The 22,927-nt window shown below is 40.7% G+C and overlaps 1 protein-coding gene across 1 annotated transcript in view; it reads left to right on the forward strand.

The window, feature by feature from the left end:
* Positions 1–1,910: 1,910 nt before the first annotated feature.
* The window catches only part of PODXL2 (podocalyxin like 2), a 48,967-nt gene continuing 27,950 nt past the window's right edge, over positions 1,911–22,927 (forward strand). Inside the window, exons 1-2 of the mRNA XM_058171588.1 lie at positions 1,911–1,982; positions 22,008–22,298. Coding sequence (XP_058027571.1) covers positions 1,937–1,982; positions 22,008–22,298 — 337 coding nt within the window. The 5' untranslated portion in view covers positions 1,911–1,936. The remainder of the gene's footprint in view (positions 1,983–22,007; positions 22,299–22,927) is intronic.

Genomic DNA, 22,927 nt, shown 5'->3' on the forward strand with positions numbered 1-22,927 from the left:
TTTAAAGCGCTCCATGGCATAGGGCCGGGTTATCTACGGGACCGCCTACTGCGACCAGATACCTCTCACCGACCCGTGCGCTCTCACAGGGAGGGACTCCTCAGGGTGCCGTCAGCTAGGCAGTGTCGTCTGGCGGCGCCCAGGGGAAGGGCCTTCTCTGTGGGGCTCCCGCCCTCTGGAGCAGGCTCCCCAGGACTCCGTCAACTTCCGGACCTTGAACCTTCCGTCATGAGCTCAAGACACATTTATTCATCTGTGCAGGACTGGCTTAGATTTTAAATTTTATAGGGGTTTTAAATTGATTTTAATATTTATATTTCTATTTTTAATGATAGGGCATTGGAATAAGTTTTTTAAAGATTATTTTAATTTTGTGTATCGATGTTTTATATGCCTGTGAACCGCCCTGAGTCCTTTGGGAGATAGGGCGGTATATAAATTTAAATAATAATAATAATAATAATAATAATAATAATAGTACTAAGAAGCATATGCTTTAACAGGGATTGTGTATTCAACATTTGTTTTGCTGTACATATTTAAGACCCATAGTCTGCAAGCTTTCTTTGTAATTTGAATCTTTTATGATATTGAGGCAATAAAGATTGTCTTTCAAATCTCTTGTGATATATAATCTTAATTTCGGAGCTTTTTGTTCAATCGCCTTTTTTCAGGGATTTGGTGGCAAAGAACAAGCCAACTATGATCTGAATGCATCAATACAATACAATTTCAAGTCCCCCCCTCCCAATACACAATATTGCATTCTTAAGAAAATTAGATTATGTATGTTAAACTCCTTGAAATGCGTTCAGAGTAAACCCCTTGTTGGGTCTACAGTGACACCGGGAGAGTTTTGTATTTAGACAGATATTCAGAATTTCCCCAGCTGCGGATTAAAAGAACGGCATACTTCAGAGAATCCCCTGAATGGAAAATTAGTGCTACCCGGCCAGACAAAGAAAATTAATCGGACCCCGGCCACAAGAAAGTGATCCAGCCGTCAACTTGATCTCAACCTTGCTGGATTCCGCTCGGGCAAAGACCCAAGTTTCACGCCTTGCTTAGTTGTCCCCTATAAGTGGCCCAACAAATGAGAAGAGACGGGATCCACGGCACCATCTCCCTCTAGGACCCGGGTGAAAACTGAAGCCGGGAAGGGTAGGCAGAATGCAGCCCACTGCGCAATGCACACGATTTCATACTTCAGCATCTTGGAAACCTGGGAGACCCACAGCAGCGTCCGCCACACCGATCCAAGAGGGGGCGTGGAGAGGCGAAGCGTTGAGTCGCTTCCAGGAGCCGAGCCAAGCCGCTGCAGCTGGCCGCGCAGAGCCCTTTCCTGCCTGCCTTCATCCGTCTTTTATTTCTTCGCTTCCCGCATCTCTTTTTAAATCGGGGGAGGGGGGAGACAGAGAGAGCGAGCGAGCGAGCTGCGCGCAATGGCTTCGCCGAGGGTCTGACCAGTCAGCCAAGCCAAGCCAGCAGCCTGTATATTATATGCACATTTGCTTATGTGGATGCTGCATTTATTCGCTGGCCTTGGACCAGAGCCGTTCGTGTATTGATCGGGCGAACGTTAAAAGCCCTCCGATTTTTTATTTTGATTTTTTTATTTTTTTTCCCCCTTCACCCACGCCCACACCCTCCAGCTTGAAGCTCCCCTAGAGGGAGGACCTAGAGAGGTTTGCAGGCAAAGTTGCGAGTCACCAGGGAGGGGGGGTCGCGGGGGCGATGCCGTGTGAGCCCGAGTTGCTGCAGCGGCAGGAGAGAGAGGGCTCTTCAGGAACGAGAAGGGGCCGAGCCCCGTGGGCAGCTGCTGCAGCAGAAGCTACGTCCGACTGAAGGAGGAGGAGGAGGAGGAGGAAGGAAGGAAGGAAGGAAGGAAGGAAGGAAGGAAGGAAAGGGAGCACGGCGGCGCCGGACTGGAAGCATCATGAATCCCGGGAGGCGTCGGGCGCTGCGGCTGCTTCTGGCCTGGGGTGAGCCTTTCCTCATTTCCCGGGGCTTAAAAACGGGGCGTGGGGTGTTTGCAGCCCGCGTGCAGGCTCGATCCGGGAGGAGGAGGGACGCGCGGAGCCCAGCCACTCCAATGCGTCCTGGACAAAGAGGCAAGGCGGCGGCGCGGAGCTGGGAACGGGGCTCCGGGCTGCCTGCTTGCTGCCGCCTCTGGAGTCAAAGAGCGGCGCGGTGGGAGGGTTCCAGGCGTCCCCTGTGGGAGTTGGGCCGGTTTTAGCTGCTGCCGCCGCCGCCGCTCTCCTCACTCGCCGCGTTGGGTCTCCTTTAAGGCGCGAACGGGAGAGGGGCCGATCTGTTCGGCTGAGGTGGGATCCCGGTGGGATCCTGAGGCTTTCTTGTCTGGAGGGAGGTGAGAGGAAGAGGAGCCCGGCAGGAGGAAGGAGGTCTTAGTTTCGGACGGGGGGGAAAAAAGGCATTTCTTTTTCCCTGAAGGTTCGTCTAGGATGTCACCTCAGGATTGTAAGAAGTTACTTTCCTCCCGGCTGCGCCAGTCAGTTAGACGCTGCTGGTTCCTCCCCCCACCCCCAAAAAAACCTCTTCTTTATTCTACTCAGGAGGCATAAAACCAAAAAACGAGCCAACCACATTGGTACCCGGACATGTTTTATGCCCAATATGATTGGATTAGGGTTCAGGGTCTCAACCAACTCCAGAAAGCTGACCTTCCTGAATAAATCATTGGAAAAGCAATGTCGTGGGAACAAAACCCGTGATGACATCGTCTTTAAAAACTTCTCTTAATACATTGTGCTAAGTGGTGGCTTGTTTCACCACAGTGGCTGGGTTTGCACAACATGCTAAGATGGAAAGCAGAGTTTTCTAAATTACACAGAGGTTCACACAGAGCATTGGGCAAAAGTTGAACTGAATAAGTCAAAGTAACAGAATCGTTTAGATAATCAAGTGTGCATCTTGGGCTTAAAATTAGCCAGATTTGAATAAACTCTGAACATTTAAGAATAAGATGTGTTGGCAGGAGAAGCTGAGGGTGAAAGGAGCTCAAGAGCTACGAACTCAAGAGTTCTTAAAGGATATACTGAAAGCACACTTACAAATAATTTCAGTGAGGGAAAAATGGAGGCAGCACAAGCCAGTGGGGCTACCAAAAAACTTTGTGAAGATCTAAAAATGAAAAGAGGATAGGTCAGAAAAGAAGAGAACAGACAGTAGATTGAAACTGTCGAGCTGGCACCAAGCAAACAAATGCTAGAATGAGCTGACAAATGCAAGGATGATTTAAAAGAATGATTTAAAAAAAATAAAAGACTTCTTTGGTTTTATTCATGTACCCCAGATAGCTGGTAGAAGAGGAGAAAGAGAGAAAAGAAGATGGAGCAAACTACAGATTGATGAAATATCAGCGTCTGGGAAGATTCTAAAACAGATCATAAAGAGATCTATCTTTAACACTTTGAATATTTTGCAATTGTTACCAAAATTCAGGATAGATTTATCAAAACCAAATACTGGTAGGGTAGCTTTGTCTCATTTCTTTGGTCAAATAACTTAATAGATTGTAGGTATGGTTGTTGGTGTATTTCAACTGCTTGAAACATCCCATGACATATAAATTGATAAGCTAACTAAATGTGGGGTGGATGGCATAACAATTAAATGAATATTAAATGGACACACACATACGTACATCAAGTCAGTGTTGACTCCTGGTGACTGTCTGAACCCTGCAGTTTTCAGAAGTGGTTTTGCAGATATCAGTGCAGATATCAGTGATTCCTCATCAAGCTGATATAAAGTGAGGTGTCACAATGAATTATCTTGAATCCTCAGCTTCATGTTTATTAATGATTTGGATGAAAGGTGACTAGAAAGTTTGATTGGCAGATGGCACAAAACTAGCTGGATTAGCTATTATCCTAGAAGACTGAAATAAAACTCAGTGGAATTTAACAGAGACAAATGTGACCTTCTTCACTGGGAAACAAAGATCAAATACACAAATATAGGATACACACGTATATGGTTTAGTAGTGATATTTCTGAAAAAGTTCATTGCAAAGTGAATAAAGTAGGAGCTAGCAATATGATTTGGCTGCAAAAAAGCAAAATGCAATTTTAGGCTGCAACAACAAAAAGTATTAATTTCTAGTAATGGGAAGTAAGTGTTCCCCTTGATTCTAGCTTGATTATACTTCATGTCTAGTCTTGTATCCACTTTTGACACCATACTTCAAGAAGCAGTCAGAGAAATTGGAACGGGTTCAATGAAAGGCAACGTGGCTCCCTGGGAGATCATGTCTTATATTGAAGGAGCTGGGTGCATTTAGGCTTGTAAAAAGATTGTAAAAGATTGACTGAAGGGATATGATAGCATTCTTCAAATATATGAATGGATGTCACATAGAAAAAGAAGTCAAAATATGTTTACTTTCCATCTAGAATAAAGGACTCATAATAATTGGATTTCAGGTACTGGATGCCAAATTCCAGCTGAATGTTTGGGAGGGAGGTTGGTTTTGTGTTTTTTTAAAGTTTTAACTATTTGCCAGTGAAACCAGTTTCCCAGATAAATGGTAAACTCTGTTTCATAGTATGTGTCCAGATGAGGCCTGCACAATAATATATTCGGTATACCTTAATTTGTATGCATAAGCAAAATGTTTTGGGCATGGAAGTGCGGGTTTGGGGTGCTCTATATTTGGATCAGAATCCTCGTGTTTTGGGAACAGACCTGAAATAAGTGCCTTTGGTCCGACATGGACCCAAAACACATATATTCCAGAAAGACATTATCAGGATAGTGAAAACAGTCAAGGTCAGTGGCAATGATGGAGAGAAAGGAAGACACTGAGAATGATCAGGGGAAGGATTTGTAAGCCATTGAATTCAAGTATGCATATCCAATTGACCAGCCTGTTCCAATGTCTTCCCTGGCCTATCTCCTTTTAGCTGCTTCTGCTGCCCTTCTTTGTTTGGGATTCAAAACAAGCGTGGCTGTTACTTTGATTGCTGCTTTGAGCAGCTAGTTGGCCCAGTGGCCTTTTTCAAGTCTATGATTCTATGAATCTTGTCTTAAATGAGAGCACATAATACTTGTAAATTAGCGTGCTGTGCTGCCTTCATCTACTGTAATTGTGGTTTATTCGTTCTTAAACAAACTACTGTTTACAGTGATGGGTGATCACATTATTACTTGTGTGATGTCAGCGTTCCAAGTAATGCAACCATAGAAAGCAGAACTCAGAGGCAGGTAGATTCCTCAAAGAACAAATGTATTGGGTACATCATATTGGCACAACTGATGAAAACTGACTCTGAAAGTTCCCACAGTTTTCACCTAATTAAAAGGTCCCCAAGTCATCAGTCACATGGTCCAATAGAAGTGCTGGCCAGTTGCTTGGTTACTTCGCTCCTCCTCTCCCAACCACCTGTTGGAATGACCTTGGTTCCCACAGGAAAACTTTTTATTTTGACTGCAAAACCTCAGTTAACTATTTCCCTCCCTCTCCCCCTCCCATCTAGTGGCAGCCCTGAAGTCTCAAAGATGGCCCCAGCCAGGTTTGCTTCAGGGTTGACAATTGTGGTGTATTCATTCTTAAACAAACTACTGTTTACGGTGATGTGTGATCATATTATTACTTGTGTCTGTAAGATAAAAGCCTTTGTTTGAGACATTTTAATAATCCAGTTTAAGCTTTAATAGAAGAGAATATCTGTAGCCCAGGGTTGAAGTGAGGAGGGGTTTGTGCTCTCTGAGCTTGGTTGTTTGCTAATGGTCATTTCATTACCTGACTAGGTAAAAATCATCAATGCTAATGAGTCTGGGGTTGCTCTCTGTTAATATGCAATAGCTTGTCCTGCCTGTAGTGTCGGGGGTACAGTTTTCTCTTGGTAGTTCCTTGATTTGGATATTATTTTCTGCTTGACTGTCTGGTGTTAATCCCTGCTTATCTGGGTGTTGGTTGCTGGACCAAGCTAAATCCAAATCCTAGACTAAGCTGAATTCAAAAACACCAGGGAATTCCTGGAAGCTTGGCTGATGAATTAGCCAAAATAGACACACAAAGACAAACTACATATCATTTAAATAAAAAAATAAAAAGCAAACAGAACATATCCTCTCCACCAATCAAAACCCAGATACAGGGATTAATACCAGAAAAATAACGAAGCATAAAATAATGCCTTAATCAAGGAACTACCAAGGAGAAAACCACACCTCCACCAACACTGACAAGGCAAGCTATTGTATATAAACAGGGAACAAACTGTACACTCACACTTGAGTTGATGTTGTTACCTAGTTGGGTAATGAAAGATCTGCAAGCAAACAACCAAACCTAAAGAGCACCAAGGGCTCCACGGTTTAAGCTTTATTGTACAGTGGAAAAAGGAAATCATAATCACTGTATTTGTTTAAATATTTGTTTCTTATGGTGGAAAAGTTGAAAATTTGCCTGTCTGACTTTTGTGTTATTCTTCTTGCATAGAATGAAACCTCTGCCTTTCAACCCTTGTTGAAACTTTTGTCAACTTTCAACAGTTTGAAATTTAAGGGTTATTCTATATATTCTATGCTCTCTGGGAAAACAGTGTCCTGTAGATAGTTCTCGCTTAAGCAACCACAGTTGGGACTGGCAAATCTCTTGCTTAATAATGCAGTTGATAAGCAAAATATGACAAACTTAAGACATCCCTTCTGCTACAGTCATTAAGTGAATCACTTGCAGTGGTTAAGCGAGACATCATGTGACCATGACCTGCAATTTGATTGGCAACTTCTCCATTGAAGGTGTGTCAAAAGGCTGTCGTGAAGCCGCTGAATGTCAATCATGTGACTGTGTGGATTGAGTCATAAAGTTACTTTTTCAGCACTGTCATCAGTTCAAACAGATGCTAAACAGTTGTCAAGCAAGTTTTATCTACATGTATTACCTGACTGCAAGGTGCAGTAAATTACAGCAAATTGGGAAATTGTAACAATATGTAGCCATATCATATATAATGTTGGAACACCCAAAATTGTATTGGTAAATACATGACTCTATGTCTCAATTTGAGTATTAATGTAGTCAAATTGGTCTCCAATTTGCTTGCCTGTCGAGACTGTTGAATGTTTATGTATTTCAATTTATATTTATTTTGTTTCTTAGAGTATACTAATTTACCTTAGAAACAATGAAGGAAAATCTTTGATATAGCTCACTTCCTGTACCATGGTTGAACTGGAATTTCTGCTTTACTTCTGTCTAGGAGATTGTGTAATTTTGTACCACACTGAGAAAATTTTAACCTCTGGTTTCTCTTCCATTTCAAGATATCTTGATTGTTTATAACACCTTTCCAAGAAAAAAAATAGTGTAAGTTACCTTTCTTTTAACAAAATGTTTGAGCAAACAACCTCAATTTATCATCTTAATGAGCTATGCACGATTTTAATTTTAAACATTTTTAAACAGTTTCTTTAACAAATTAATGGGTGATATACTTGGAAAGATGCAAATTGGCCAATCTAGTGATCATATGACTTAAACTACTTTTATCTACAGTATAGGCTCCATCTTAATTTCCTGTATTTCTGAAGGAGCAAGTCTGTAGAGAAATAACTATATGTGTTGGAAATTAGCTCTAAAATACTCCACTTTAATGTTAAATGTTAGGGACTCAGCCCTCTGTAGATGTCATAGTCTAACTTGGAAACTTCTCCAAGCCCCAGATATTTAGAAGTTCTTTGACAAAGTATTCTGTACAAAAACATAGACTCTGATTTATTATTGCTGTATTATCAATATCTTTTTTAAAAAATGGTGAGATAGAAAGTATGAATTAGACCCATAGATTGCAAGGACTGATACTCGGTCTTGCAGGCAACATTTCTATGAGACTCCTTTTGTTTAAACATAGATTTATAGGACCACAAGGACCTCAGAGGTCTTTATACCATTCTGGTCAAATGGCTATCCAGTCTGTTTCTGATGGGTGATGGAACACCCACAATTTCTGGAGGCAAGCTATTTCATTGATTAAATGTTATCACAGTCAGAAAATTTCTCCTTAGTTCTAAATAGGATCTCTCTTTAACAAGCTTATACCCATTACTTCTTGTCCTGCCCGCTGATGGTTTGGAGAATAAGTTGATCTCCTCTTCTTTGTGATATCATCTCAAGTACTGGAAGATAATTATTATGTCTCACCCTCAGCCTTCTCTTCAATGGGCTAGACCTATATACTAGCTCCTTCCACTGTTCACCACCATTTGAGGCTGATTCTTGTCATGAACATGGAAGAGTATATACTTTCCTGGGATGTCAGAACAGATTAGTCCCAAATCTAATCCCCTTAACTGAGTTGGATGACAGGTCCCCTCATCCCTAGCCAGCAATATATCTAATATCTGAAATGTGTTTGAATATTAGTAGCTTGGGTTGGTACTTAGGCTGTTGGTTTGAGCTCTGAACTTGGCAATTTGGTTGCAAATGTTTCATCACCATTTGAGGAGACATCGCCGGTGCATTTTGAGTTGTACTCGTCTGTCAGAACACAGGTCTTTAAATACCTTTTTATGAGATGCAAATTAGTCTGATCAGACCATGACTCAGAAATATCTGAACAAACAACAGTCAGACTAATTTGCATCTCATAAAAAGGTATTTAAAGACCTGTGTTCTGACAGACGAGCACAACTCAAAATGCACCGACGATGTCTCCTCGAATGGTGATTAAATGTTTGCAACTAAATTGCCAAGCTTGGAGCTCAGACCAACAGCATAACTAATATCTGTTCCGTATCATTTTGAAGAAGGCTTTCCCAGACTATAAAGTTGGAACTGTAAGAAAGGGTTTTTGGATACACATTTAAGTCAGTCCAAGGATTAAACCCAAGTTCCAGAACTCAGCTTAGATCAGGTAAGGTTTAGACTTCCTTCAATGGATTATAATCTTTTATATACAATACTCTCTTTGTGGTTCCGGGTTTGTAAAGTAGAAGTACCATTGAGTTTTCTCAGTAAACTTTTGTAAAGATAAATGAGGACATGAAATTTCCAGGCTCTTTCCAGGCTCAAACTACAGGGACTATGAAACAATAAACTATTTCTGGTGAAACTATTTTGCTGCATAGTTTCTTTATACTGGAGTTTAAAGACAGACTCTGAAAATGGCCTCTGGGAAGTTTCTAAGATGGCTTTATAGAGAAGAATTTCCGTCATCCTTTACTTATTTAAGTGGACCTTCTAAAAATGAAGTATTTTCAAATACAGGAAGAAAAAAAAACAGAACAACTAAGAGCAGTTGATGCTGTGTTGTATAAATGCAATGCCATCCTTTTCAAATGGCCTGCAAGTAACTGCAGCTAATGGGTAGACCAGTAACAGACGAAATGGATACTTTCTTTAGATGGCAGGAAATGCTAAGAGGGCAGAGAAAGATGAGGAATTCACAAACAGTCCAGGTTATGATCAAATTCTTATACAAGTGCCGATTCTTAAGTTTAAAGGACGACTTCATCGTTGTTTTTTAATAGGAAGGCACAAGTAGAAGTTTGAAATCTTTCACAGATGGCTTTCTATTTATAAAGTCCCCTTCGGTTTATGTCTTGACTAAGTTCACAAAACAGGCTAGGACAGGTTCACTGAGCACTGGTTTTATTAGCCATGGAATAAACCGCAGTTGTCTGACTTCATACAAATACAAGAAGGGCAAACTACATTATATTTTAGCATGCTGTAATGTATAAGCCCAGGCTCAAACTTTGAACTGAAAATTAAAAATACAGTAGTTTCTTTATCCTGGATCCTGAGGATGGCTAGCTCATTCCAGTTCTTATTTCTTCAATGGACCTATCAGATGTGGGCACAAAACTCCAGGCAACTGCTAGTTCAGAAGGCTTCAGTTTTTTTTCAGAAAAGGAATCCCTGATCAAGACAAGAGTCAATGCTCTGGTGATTTAAAAAAAAATGACACTATCCAAGTGAATTTCTGGAGTCTTTCAGAAAATGTCATCAAGTTCTTGCAGAATGGTAATATCTAGAAATACCTTCAAGATCAGGGGTCACCAACCTTTTGTTCTTCAGGGACACTAAATTCATAATTTTAAATCCCACGGACCACTAATATGATCTGCCTAATGAGTGGGCGTGGCTAGGTGGTCATGTGACTGGGTGGGTGTGGCCAATTAGATGTCACTCATGTGGAGGGGCGCCTTACCAGCCTCTACTTATCCCTCCCCTCCCAGCCACTCCTCCCTCCCCAGGCTCCTTAGGGCCCTAACAGGAAGCAGTTGTTGGAGCTAAGCAGCCACCATGAGAAAGAGTTGGCAAAACAGCTGGCTCAGTTTAAACTGACCGAGAAGAAGGCTCAGCAGAAGCACCTCACTGAGGACTACGAACATAGGCTTTCCAAGCAGAGGGAAGACCTACGTGAGCGCAAGGCCAGGTACTGGCGCCTGGAGGCTCAGCATGCCGAGATCGTCAGCCAGTTCCAGGCCATGATGCAGTCCCATTGGAATAAGGTCCTCCGGCTCTTCGCCACCAGCAGCACTTCCCTCCAGCCTTCGCCCAAAGCCCCACACCAGGAGGCTGAAGCAGACCCCAAGTTGGGATTTCTGCCCTCCTCCGACCCACACAAAAAGACCTCAAAGGGGGAAGGCTCTCTGCAGCAACATAAATGTTAATTGCACGTATCAGTCCCAGGGCCCGTAGTTTGAGTACCCCTGATTTAGTGCAATATTAAAAATACAAATAATTTTCCTGCGGACCCACCAAAATTTTCTTATGGACCATCAGTTGGTGACTGCTGTTCTAGATGACAATATAGAAAAAACACTACCTCTTCATTGCCACCTGCATTTTTGTAGCATAGATCTGCTAACTCTAGCTGATATTTGTGGCCATAGTCACTCCTGTCCAAAGTAATTGTCAGACATGACTGCTTCATTATGACACTGTCAAATAAAACTATTAAAATTGTTTGCCCAAATTTCATTTTGGGAAAGATAGAAACTGCTTCCTTCAAAGTAGTGCTGTTAACTTCTTCATCTGCTAGAGCTAAAATTCATTTTGGCTCTTTTAATTCCCATGGGTTCTCATTTGTAGAGTGACTTCTAGATTCCGTAATATTATAGCAATGAGAAATAGCAGACACAATCTGAAGCTTCCTAAACTCTTGATTAATTAATTAATCTAATTAATAACCAATGAAAGTTGTTAGTTCAAAGGCTTGAATTAGTTTTCCTCCTGCGGTTTGGATATCCATGAGACGCAAGAGGAGCAAAATATAAAGCATATGTGAAGACGTATCTTTGATGACATCACTGCGTATGCATCATTCTTTAGGGGTCATCATAGTTTGCTGAACCCACTACTGGATGTGAACTTTCTAATGTAGAGATCACAAAAGAAACTGGGTTCTCACATTGTGTCATACCCTAATGTTGTTAGGTTTATGGTGCAGTGGCAAACCAAGGTACTTCGATTATAACATGGTCCTGGCTTGTCCTGTAAACTCAGCCCTTGGAGTGAATATTGAAGTCAGTAAGAGCAGTGCGTGAGAGAACATAGATCAAAATGCACACGCCTGAATAAAGAAAGCTACTGTAGGATTTATAGATCAATAGGGAACCTGAATGGAAAAATAGCAACTTCATGATGCCCTATAACTAAGGTCTTGTAGTTTGCCAGCCCTTCAGAATGTTTTTTTTTGGACTTCTTGGTTTAGTCTGCAGCCCTGGGATTTCCTGGGATTAAACAAAATTGCTTAGCTCAGCTAGATGCTGCCGTCCAGCTGAGCTGTCAGGCTAGAAGTTGCTACTTTAGAGCTCTTTCCAATATTGACTGGCAGCAAACCAGCAGGTGTAATGACCCAGAAAGACTCTGTTTGCAATTTGAGATGCACTGGGACTAATGTTGATCTCCACAGATTTCTTTCGTTAGGTGACTGGTTGATCTGTCTATTCTACCCATTCGGTCTTCATTTCTTCTCCTCTGCTGCCAGAGGTCTTTCCTGGTGGCATTACAGCAAGTGGCCTTTCAAAGTCATCTTGAGACAATTTTGTTGAGCATTCTTGTGAAGTTCTTCTTACTTTTCTAAAGATCAGGGGCTGATGTTGGCACTGTCTCTTCCTCCTTGCTCTCATCCTCATTAGATTCCTAAGATTTCATCAATTAATAAGAAAAAAATAATCCTACATTTAAAGGAGGTGAGTTGCATATGTGCGGAGCTCATAGTTGAAAAAAAAATTGGACACATCATAGTAACTTTCATCTATACAGGTGGACAGAGTTGGGTGGACATTCCTCTAAATGCCCTTCCTTCCTTTCTACAGATAATTCTAGCGTATTTTATAGTCTTGTGAGTTTTCTACAAGCCTCTGCGTGATTATCCCCTCTGCTACATCCTGAATCATTAACTAGCATTTGCTTCCCCTCTTGGTTACAAGCTCAGAAAATATTTAGGGCTCTTGGGAATGAGGGTGTGCTAATATCTCTGTGGGGAGTCCTCTTTCCCTGCTTGGACTATATCAGAAGAATGCTGGCCTTTCACCTATGTTTTCTGCAGTCCTAATTAGAACTGATTGCTCTGCTGGGCTTCCTTATTCTGCATTCAGAATGTTTTACCATTAAATAAGAGACAGTCAGCAAAAGGAAGGAGGCGGAGAAAGGGGTGCAAGAGAAGCACAAGATGGAGATGCTTCGCAATAATCCTGCAGGAACAGACAGAAGAGTTCTGTGTGGCACCGGAGCTTTCTTTGTGTGCACAAGGAAAGTCATTGACATCGGTCCATCTTGCTTTAAATTTGGGAGGAGTCCCCTATGGATGCTATGATCGCTACTCTTTTACCCTGTTGCTTGCAAGTGTGCAGGTTCCCCCAAAAGGAGCACCGGCACTGTTGCAAGAATGATACAAGCATATATTTATCCACCCCATACAATTTCTCTGTCAAGACAAATAATTTTCTATGCTTCTGCTTTGACTGCAGAAAGGAAGGTAGCAAATTATGGAGTGGAAAGTTTGTGCTGAGTCACAGATTTGAGAGAGTGAAATTGCAATGTGCTGTGAAAAGTATTAATGGGAAAAGACTGCCCAACATATTCCAATATGTCCTCAATATCCTTGTAATAAAAATGGTTTTTCCGTGGAATGTCATCTTAGCCTCTAGGGAAGAGGGTGTTGTAAGCTGTTTTCATCCAACCAAACCTTCTCTTTTATTGCTCCGATATTCTGTGTGCCTTCTTGTCAGCTCTAAAGCAGGGATTGAAATGAATCTCTTCCCGCCTCTGCTCTCTTTCTATACAAAAGCAAAGAGATAATAGCAGAGGAACAGCAACAGTGGGTTGGAAAATCATTTGTTTTTAGCACTAATTCTGGGTCAGTTTTTCATCCATTTGGCAGTAAAAGAACAAGAACAGTTTTATCTGATCAGGATAAAAATCTGCCTGCAGAGAATAGCTTGAGGTACTGCGGCTGGGCCATGGGTGTCCAGTAGACTGAGTGACCACAGGGACCTCATCATGGGAGCACTACTTTTATGCCCGTATGTTAGGTTGTCTTACATGAGTATGTAAGTTGCAGCATTTGTGTAATTACATCACGGTGCATGTGACATTTAGATGTCATTCCAGTTTTCTGAAGATGCTGATGGGTATTGCAAATATTTTCTGATAGATATCTTGAATGTTAAGTAGAGGCATTGTACCACTGAGATATTGTCTGGTATTACTTCTAATCAAACTTGACAAACAACCTTCACAATGTCACCTAACACTTTCAAAAGCTGTCATGTCCCACTCCTCCGCTGATGGCCGGGTCAGGGAAATCCGAATCAGGCTTGCCTCTGCAGCTCTGCCCAAAGTCCTAGCAAAGTCCTCAGAACAGGCAGGAGACCAGTAAGTGACTTCAGCAAGATAAGTTCGACTTTGCCTGACTCAGAGACTGCCAGAAAGCAGATCCTTTATATAGGCCATGGGGTGTGGCTCCATGACTCAGCACTCATTAAGGCCTGCCCCTCCCTTCCTTCTGTTGCCTCCGCCTATCCAATCTTCTGATGCGAGGGTCACTCCAATCAGCTGTTGGAAGTAAACTTTCCTCAGGCTCACATGCTGTGGAGGAGGGGGAGGGGTCTAGCTGCTCCGTTTGCCTGGGCATGGAGCCAGGGCTGGGGCCGGGGGGTGCTCCCTCCTCTGCAGCCTGCTTGGGCATGGAGCCAGGACTGGGACCAGGAGGTGCCCCCTCCTCTGCAGCTTGTCTGGGCATGGAGCCAGGACTGGGGCCGGGAGGCATACATTCCTCCGTGTTCGGGAGCAGATAAGCAGACCCCGGCTGCGGTGAGAGCGGACAAGACACAACAAAAGCAATCCCAGTGTTATAGGGCAATGGATCCCATGCGTTGATTGTGCTTTTTGTGAAAAGACTTTTCCTTTGTATGTAATGGGCTTTGTGCCACTGTGCCAGGCAGCTTTTTCAAAACCAATTGAAATCTCCTCACATTGTTTTGATGCACATAGTACTCTGGTTAGACTGATACATTGCACTGCATCTTAGTCTATGGTTTCTCAAATAAGCCAAGATGATTGGATTCACGCATTACACTAAACCATAAATTCCAATTTGCAACCTATATTATATATTAAACCAAAATTAAACAAACCATATTAAAGTTTGATGCAACATGTAAATCTACCATTTTCTCTTTTCTAAACTGTCCCATAACCAAATTGTCTAGTAACTGTGCCTGAGTCCACACATGGCCGTAACTGGAGGAACAAGTGGGGCAAGTGATATTTGAGCATTAGTATGTAATGTTGGGATTTGTATCAGTTTTGTGTCACTATTGCTTGCTGCCTAATAGCAGTCAACCATAACAAATGCTCTGTTCTCAGATTCTGGATAAGAGAAAGAGGAGTCTGGTTATGGATGTTACCATTGAACTCAAGCAGTCTTGCATTATGTAATAAGAGACTAACCTAGTCTCTTCAATCTCGAAATTTGAGAGGAAACAATACAGGCAGTTCAAGAAAGTCACAGAAAGATGCAGTTAGAGCATAGGCGAGATTCAACCTAAGTTCTATGATATCCTTCCAACCCTTACATTTTAAGGATTCTGGGAAGTTCAGGAGGACAAAGCCAGGTTTATTTCCAGATGGTAGATACAGGTCAAACAATTACAGATGTATTTTCAGCAGTCTGATTAACCAAGCGTGTGTTATGCTTGTAACAGTTTTCAAGTTTTTTCTAAAATTACCAGTTCTTAAGGAGGTCATTTTGCCAGGAATCCCAATTCATTGACCAGGATTTCTGCATTCTTCTATTCTCTGAGCCTTAATGGAGGCAATGGTCTTAAAGTTAAGAACTTGTTTTAAGATTAATAACAACAATAGCCAGTAATGTGACTCTGTAAGTAACAGAGAATCTCCAGTGTTTTCATCTTCTGATATGTTCTTCAAAAATAATTTATCCTGGGTAGCAATGACAAAGCAATTTTGTTTGGTTTTAACATAGCATATTATGTACAATTGTTATTTAACTGGCAAGTTGATTTGATTGGTTATGTGCCATTAAGTCATCTCTGACTGCAAGTGACCACATATAGTTTCTCCATAATGATGTATTCCTAACTTGGTCTTTCAGGACTTCCTATGGTGCACTTGTCACTTCTATAACTAAATCCATCCATTTGCTGCTCACCATCCCTTCTCTTTCATTCTTTTTTTCCCAGAATTAGAGCTGATAAACCATTGTTTAAAAACCTTATGCTTTATTTAGTGTGATTTGTAAACTCAGTTTTTGCCTGTCTTTTCCTAACAGCAGTATATGTCCCGTATGGAAAGGGAGACTCTTGTAGGTGTTTTCAGTAGTTTGTCTTAATTTTCCATGGCAGACAAAGAATTATTAGTAAATGGCCATTTTTGATCCAGCTCCTTATTTTAAACAGTTTCAGCTAGGTGGGTGCTTGGATATGCAAAGGGAAGTCTCTTAGTTTTAAGTTGGAGGGAAGAGAAATGGGCTGCCATGGAAAGAAACCGTCTTACCCCAGTCTTACTTCTTTCTTCTGGATAAGATGTTTCAACATCATGAAATGCCATAAAGCTAGAAAAATGCAAAGAATTAAGCTGATTATATTCATTTACAGCAGGGATCTCCAACCTTGGCAACTTTAAGCCTGGCGGACTTCAACTTCCAGAATTCCTCAGCCAGCTTTGCTGGCTGAGGAACTCTGGGAGTTGAAGTCCGTCAGGCTTAAAGTTGCCAAGATTGGAGACCCCTGATTTACAGTAAACTCTGGGCTCTTGATACATTTCCTTTCCTTTCCTAGATTTTATTTTTTTAAACTTCCAACTGAACAGGACAAAATTCAGACAAAAACACGAAGGCTGCTTCCCTTCATACCTTTTAAAGTGTGTGTTCAATTCCTTCCCTAATTCATGGGACAACCAGATGATGTTGCTAATTTTAATCAACTGTCATCATGCTTTATTTCCTTTTTGTTATTCCCCCCCTCCCCACACAGAGATAGTTCCACTTAAACAGAAAGATGTGGGAGAGAAATGTAGTTCTTCAGAGGGCGACGATGGGGACTTTCTATATTTCTTTATTCCTATAAAACACACAGGGGGAACAGAATTGACCAGTGGCCCTTTGTTTACTTCCTCAAACACAAATGTTCTCATGAGCATGTGTCTTGTACCAATATGTACCAATATATTCATTTAACACTCGGTTTGTGCTATAATAATTTCTCTGCTCTTCTGTCTTTTTTACCAGTTTCCCTGTCCTGAAAGCATGAGAACAGGGATAGGACTTTCATATTTTAATGGATTTTATGCAAGATACCTATGTTGGTAGTCTCATAAGTATGCTCCATCCAACCCAAAAGCAGACAACCAAGAGATCAGGGGCTTCACATAGTTTTACTGACCTCTTTTGCCGTTCCATCAGGCCACAAACTACCTCTTGTAGTGTTAGGAAGCTCACAGAGGTAGTCTTCGATCTAACGACCACAATTGTGCCCAGCGTTTCTGTTGCTATTTGAGAAAGTTCTTAAGTGAGTTTTGCCCCATTTTACAAGCTTTTTTGCTGTAGTCATTAAATGAATCCCTGCAGTTGTTAATGAATCTGGCTTCCCCATGGACTTTGATTGTCAGAAGGTTGCAAAAGGTGATTACATGATCCCAGGACACTACAAATACATCCCAGTGGCCAAGCCTCCGAATTTTGATCACATGACTGCAGGGATGCTACAACGGTTATCAGTGTGAAAAATGGTCGTAGATGCCTTTATTCAGTGCTGTTGTAACTTTGAATGGCCACTAAATGAATGGTTGTAAATCAAGGACTTCCCGAAAACCGGTTTTTTTAGTTCCCTGGTTTGTTTGTTTTTTTGCTTTCTTCGATGGTAAACCTAGGAAGCCAATAATCATTAGGAAGTACTAGCAAATTAAACTCTTATTTTTCAGGCTGCTCTTTTGCTCAGCACAAAGCATTTATGCTTGATGATGCAGAGGGCTTTTCCAAGGAGTTGTGGTGCTCACATAGCATTTCTAGACTCTGACTATAAATCTTACAAGCATTCCTTCTGCAGATTTTAATCAACCTCTGCTGATTCTCTCTTCCCTCAGGCATTTGATAGATTCCTGGGTTGAGCTTTCCCTTGCCCTCAGCTAGTCCAGCTCCTGACATGACTCCAGTCTTAAGCCTCCTGACTTGATCCATCTGACAGGTGGTTCCTTCAGACAGACCTTCTTTTTGGCTCCACAGCCGGGCTAGTATTTCCTTGGGAGTTTTGTTCTTTGCTCTCTTACTATTTCCTTGCTTGGGAGAGACCCTTGCATCTGCCGTCCTCTTAGAACGGGCTCTCCCCCCCTCACAGCTGTTAGCCTGAGGAACAAGCCTCCCTTTCTTTGATATCCATCTTCTTGCCCCCATTGGTGGAATTTTGATTTCCTCTCTATTCCCCAATTCTTATTTTGCAGAGGGAACTGACCTCGCCTGCACCCACTTTCCCAGCTGAATTCTGTGAGCCGTTTCCACAATTGCTAAAGCAGTAATAAAGTTTCCTTGTCAGAATCTTGCTATGACTTCTAAATAGATGAAAGGCAGTTAAGTCACATATGTACTCCTTTCCCATAGCATCCTTTGTGAGGAGTTTGAGCTGTGTGGCTAAATTGTTATTATCAGATTCCATTGCTGGTGTACGAAGCACCCTTTTGGGATAGTCCAATTAGATTTATGCATTTATATTTTGCTTTATTTACTTTTACCTGGTTCATGCTCCAATTCAGACTCAAAGACTTTTGCGTTTTACAAAAGCAAAGTTGAATGATTATACATATTTTTCTCTGATACCAACCTTCCCCACCTCTTGTAATACCTAGAGATAAATCTATATTTGAATTAAACTCCAGATTGAAACCTGTGCTAAATGTGTATGCAGTCCTTCTGCAATCATTCCCTTTTGTATTTTCATTAGTGTAATTTTATCTAAGCAAGATACAGTGGTAGTCTGCTTGGTAAATAGGATCATGCATCTTAAGGAGTTTAAACTAGGTAGACAGTTCAGTATTAAATGAGGGTAAATAAACTGCTGAGACCTGATCTCCTGCACTAATGGGATTAGTTTTCCTGCAGGCCAAGTTCATCACAAGCGTCTGGGGTTTAATTCAACTTTAGACCTTTCCATAAGGCAGGCAAATAAAGAAGGAGTGACAAATAGATCTGAAGTGGTCCCTGGGGATCTGTTTAAATGTAAACAGAGATTCTTGAGGTCAAGTCTGCAATTTGTTCCTTCATGTAATCATGTTTCTAAAGTAGGTTGAGATGCTAATGATAAATAATAAAATAATTAATAAAATAAAACCATACAAAACTTTTCTAAACTTACACCCAGAAGTTTCATAAGCCCTCTCCTACTACTTCTTGACCTAGAATTGCAATTCTCAATATGCTTGTCAAGAAGTCAACTTTATCAGGGTCAACAGGAGTAAAATATATTCAGTGCTTCACTGGAAATAGAACTATATCTAATCTGATGTAAATCAAATCTGATTAGAATAGAAAATAGAGAATCACTGTTTATCCTTCAGTTCAAGACAACTATTCATTCTGCTTCATGCAGTAAAGGTACAGATTGTAAAAGATGAATTCTGCTGTTAGCTTCTTAGGAACTTAGGTTGGAATTAATATTTAATTGCTGGTTTATTACATTTACTGTATATTCCATCACAATAACTCTTGGTGGTTTGTATTTAAAATGGTAATACTTTAAAAAAAATGGAAAGACTGATAATTTCTTCAAGTCTATTATTTACCATATAAAAATATGCATCAAGGGTCTGAGATTTGTCTTAGGTTTGTGTCCCATATGACAACTTTTTTCTTATTGTGTATGAACAGTAATAGAATTTATTTTTTTGTGCTTTTGTTTGGAATAACAATGACTCATCTTTGCATCTCATGAAACTATGCAACAGAACTAATAGTGAACCAATATATGTGTCTTCATCAGATGGCAGTTGCTGGAGGATGAAAAGCCAAGCAGGGTTATTCCTGGTTAGTATTTGCATAGGATACTCCCAGAAAACCCAGGGCTGTAGGTTGGCCTTGGAAGTTGAACAAACATTTGGGAAGATGGTAACAGCCACGTACAACTGTCCAGAAAACTATGCAGATATCTCTGTGGTGTCCCTAAGACCTGAGCTTAACTCATGTCTTCCAGACTAGATTAGATACTAGTATCAGGACTAGGATAATATAAACAAGTAGTTCTGGGGATTGTCCTTCCCATGGCTCAAGTCCAATTATATGGGCATTGTGTAGCCACTTATAGCTGTTTGGGTCCACTGCACTCCATTTTTACTTGAAGGTCATTGGAAATGGCTACTGGTATTACTGAATTTGAAAATCAAAGGATCCTAGCATGCCCTTCCATTATTCAGGCAGATAGGATTAGTGTCTTTGGTTATAGCCAATATGCTTATGAGCTTGCATGTGTGTTTATAATCCTAGCCCAATGTTTTTATTCCTTGCTTCCAGGGTTTTCTGGATGCTGCTATACTGAGGTGCTAATAATAGCAGAGTGACAGCTGCTATGTGAGGATAAAAACAATCCTAGACACAGTTCTGCCACCCCCACCCCCTCACCCCTTTTCTTTTTGTAGCTTCCTTGCAGACCAAGTAAGAGGTGTACTGAAGCAAAATATAATCTGACCTGCAAAGATATGTTCTGTAATCAAGCATATTTGGAAATGTTTTGATCCTAGTGCCTTACTGACTCAGCCATGTGCAAATAATACTTGACGAAGTTTGCTATCCCCTGGGATGGCCAGAGATGTCTTGGTCGGCTGCTTTATTCTGCAGTGATTTTTCTTTCAGGGTTCTTTGCCTCTGTCATACTTCTGCTTTCGCAAGGCTTTGCTTTGTCTAAGCTATTCTCCTTCTGGCTAATTTTGTTTTATTGATCTAAGATGAGATACATGATTGGAGTGGGAGAAGAAGCAGCAGAACATGGAGCAATAAAGGTTTCCAAAAATAATATTGACTCAGTTGTGGAAACTCTCTTCCAGATAAACATTAGTTAAATGAACACCTTCTTACTATTCGGGGGTCCAGAATTACTGGACACCTGATTCCTTTATTGATTCTTTTTCTGATTCCACACTGACTACATATACAGCTAAATCTAGTCCACTAAATCTAGATCTAAATCTAGATTGCTCTGGTTACCAATACCCCTGCTGGTTTAATTTTTTTTAAAAAGGAGAATTTATTCAGCAAAACAAAATATAGGGTTTTAAGATATTGGATAACAATGCTGTGTCTAATGAGTCAGGCTGTAATTCCTAGTGTTGCATAGTATACACCATCCATTATCTATCTGACTCAGCCAGCAAAGGGAGTTACATGCATTCTTTATCTATGGAAACTTGGCCTTTCAAGTCGAGGAAAATGCTTTCAAGGGTGGCTCTTTTACAGTGAATTACAGTCCTAAATTAATGAAAGGTCTGTCTGTAGAATATTTGGAAATAGTAATGAATGGTGGACTGTTAACTGACAGTGTAATAATTGAGGATGATCTTGGAAAGAAAAACTGGGTTTTAGAAGTTGCACTGATATAGTGACTAAACATACTGACTTTCCCACCAACATAGGAAAACTTTAGTCTCAGGAAAAAGTATAGATTTATAAGAGACAATCTTTGAAATTAAGTTGACAATAATATGTCCCTTTTAAGGAGCAATGTGACTATGACTTTGATACTGTTTAATTTTCCATGTTCAATAGGAATTAGAAAGATACAAATATTGTCATAAATACTTCTGAATATATGTGGTTACATCCATGCACACAGCCAGAAACCCATGCACCTATGGGTAGCATTTTAATATTTCTTTGAAACCAGTGGTGGGTTTCAAAAATTTTTTACTACCGGTTCTGTGGGTGTGACTTAGTGGGCGTGGCATGGCTTGGTGGGCATGGCAGGGGAAGGATACTATAAAAACTCCATTCCCTCCCCACTCCAGGGGAAAGTTACTGCAAAATCCCCATTTCCTCCCCATCAGCTGGGACTTGGGAGGCAGAGAATAGTTGGGGGGGGCGGTCAGAATTTTTACTATCGGTTCTCCGAACTACTCAAAATTTCTGCTACCAGTTCTCCAGAACTGGTCAGAACATACTGAAACCCACCTCTGTTTGAAACCTTTTGAGAGCAAATGGATATTTCAATATACACATATGCAGGGCTGCCTGGGTTTGTGCATTGTTTAAAGCTCTTCAAATTGATTCCATGGTAGCAATATATTATTTTTTTCTCAGCTTTTTCCACTTGAGAATGATTGTTTCCCAGATAGCCTATCCATCATCATTATTGTGCATTTACCTTGGGGACATAGTAATATAAAAATAATTTTAAAAAAGTTTTCCACAGCCTGATATTTTATAGCTTCTACATATGAAGCTGTTTTTGAGGCCCTACAATGCTTTTTTTTCTTTTTCTTTCTAGGTTCACCCAAACTAAAACTGGTGTGGTTCTTTTTTAACAGGTTGCCTATGCATTTGCCTAGCTATGTCAGAAGATTCTGGTACAGAAGGTCTGAGCTCAACTTCTTTGTCAGACTTCATAAAATTGTCCCACTTTAAGTCTCTGGATTCCAGTGAACAGACCAACCTAGAATTATCGGAGTCCGATTTTGGTCCGGGTGCCCTGCAAGTCTCACCTGGTTCAGGCTTTTTCAGTGACGAAAAGGAAGACTCCAAGGTCCTCCAGTCTCAGTATTTATGGGAAGAAGGTGGAGACAGCAATGATTCCAATGTGTATATGGGGCCAGCAGCAGGTAACCATTTTTTCACTATTTTCTTCTAAGTTTTGTTAGACATTTTTGTTGTTAAAAAAAAGTGGGGCTCAGTTTTTCAAACAGCTTTTCCAAATAATGTATTTTTAGAGGGAAATTAATTTATAAGTTTCAGGTGGGAAGTTTTTAGCCTTATCATTGTGGTGCAAAAGATTAAGGTATTGAAATAATGGTATGGTAATAATAATAGTGTTGGAAGCCTCCGAGAAGTAAGTAGAGTCACTTGAGTTGCATTCCCCAACTTTCTCTTAGAAAGGATTGTCCCACATGGTAATCAAATCTGTTTCAGTGCCATTTTCAGTTCTAAATTCTGATGGAAATGAATCTAAACATCCATTTCATTTAAAAATGCTTGGGGTTGATCAGTTTTCAAATGGGACACTGTCTAAGAAAGTTATTTTAGGTACACTTTTGCAGTTATTATGTAAATCTTCTGGGTATAATTATGGTTTTCTCAGGAGTGGTCTCATTATGAATTACTTTACTGGGTTTGAGAGTTCCTTCTTGTAAAGAGGAATTATAATTTATAATTAAATCCAGCTGACCTTCTTACTTGTAATAAACCCTTAGGAGCAAGTGTTGAACAGATGCCTATGCATATCATCATACCT

Source organism: Ahaetulla prasina, chromosome 2 (assembly GCF_028640845.1).
Source record: "Ahaetulla prasina isolate Xishuangbanna chromosome 2, ASM2864084v1, whole genome shotgun sequence".
Lineage (NCBI taxonomy): Eukaryota > Metazoa > Chordata > Lepidosauria > Squamata > Colubridae > Ahaetulla > Ahaetulla prasina.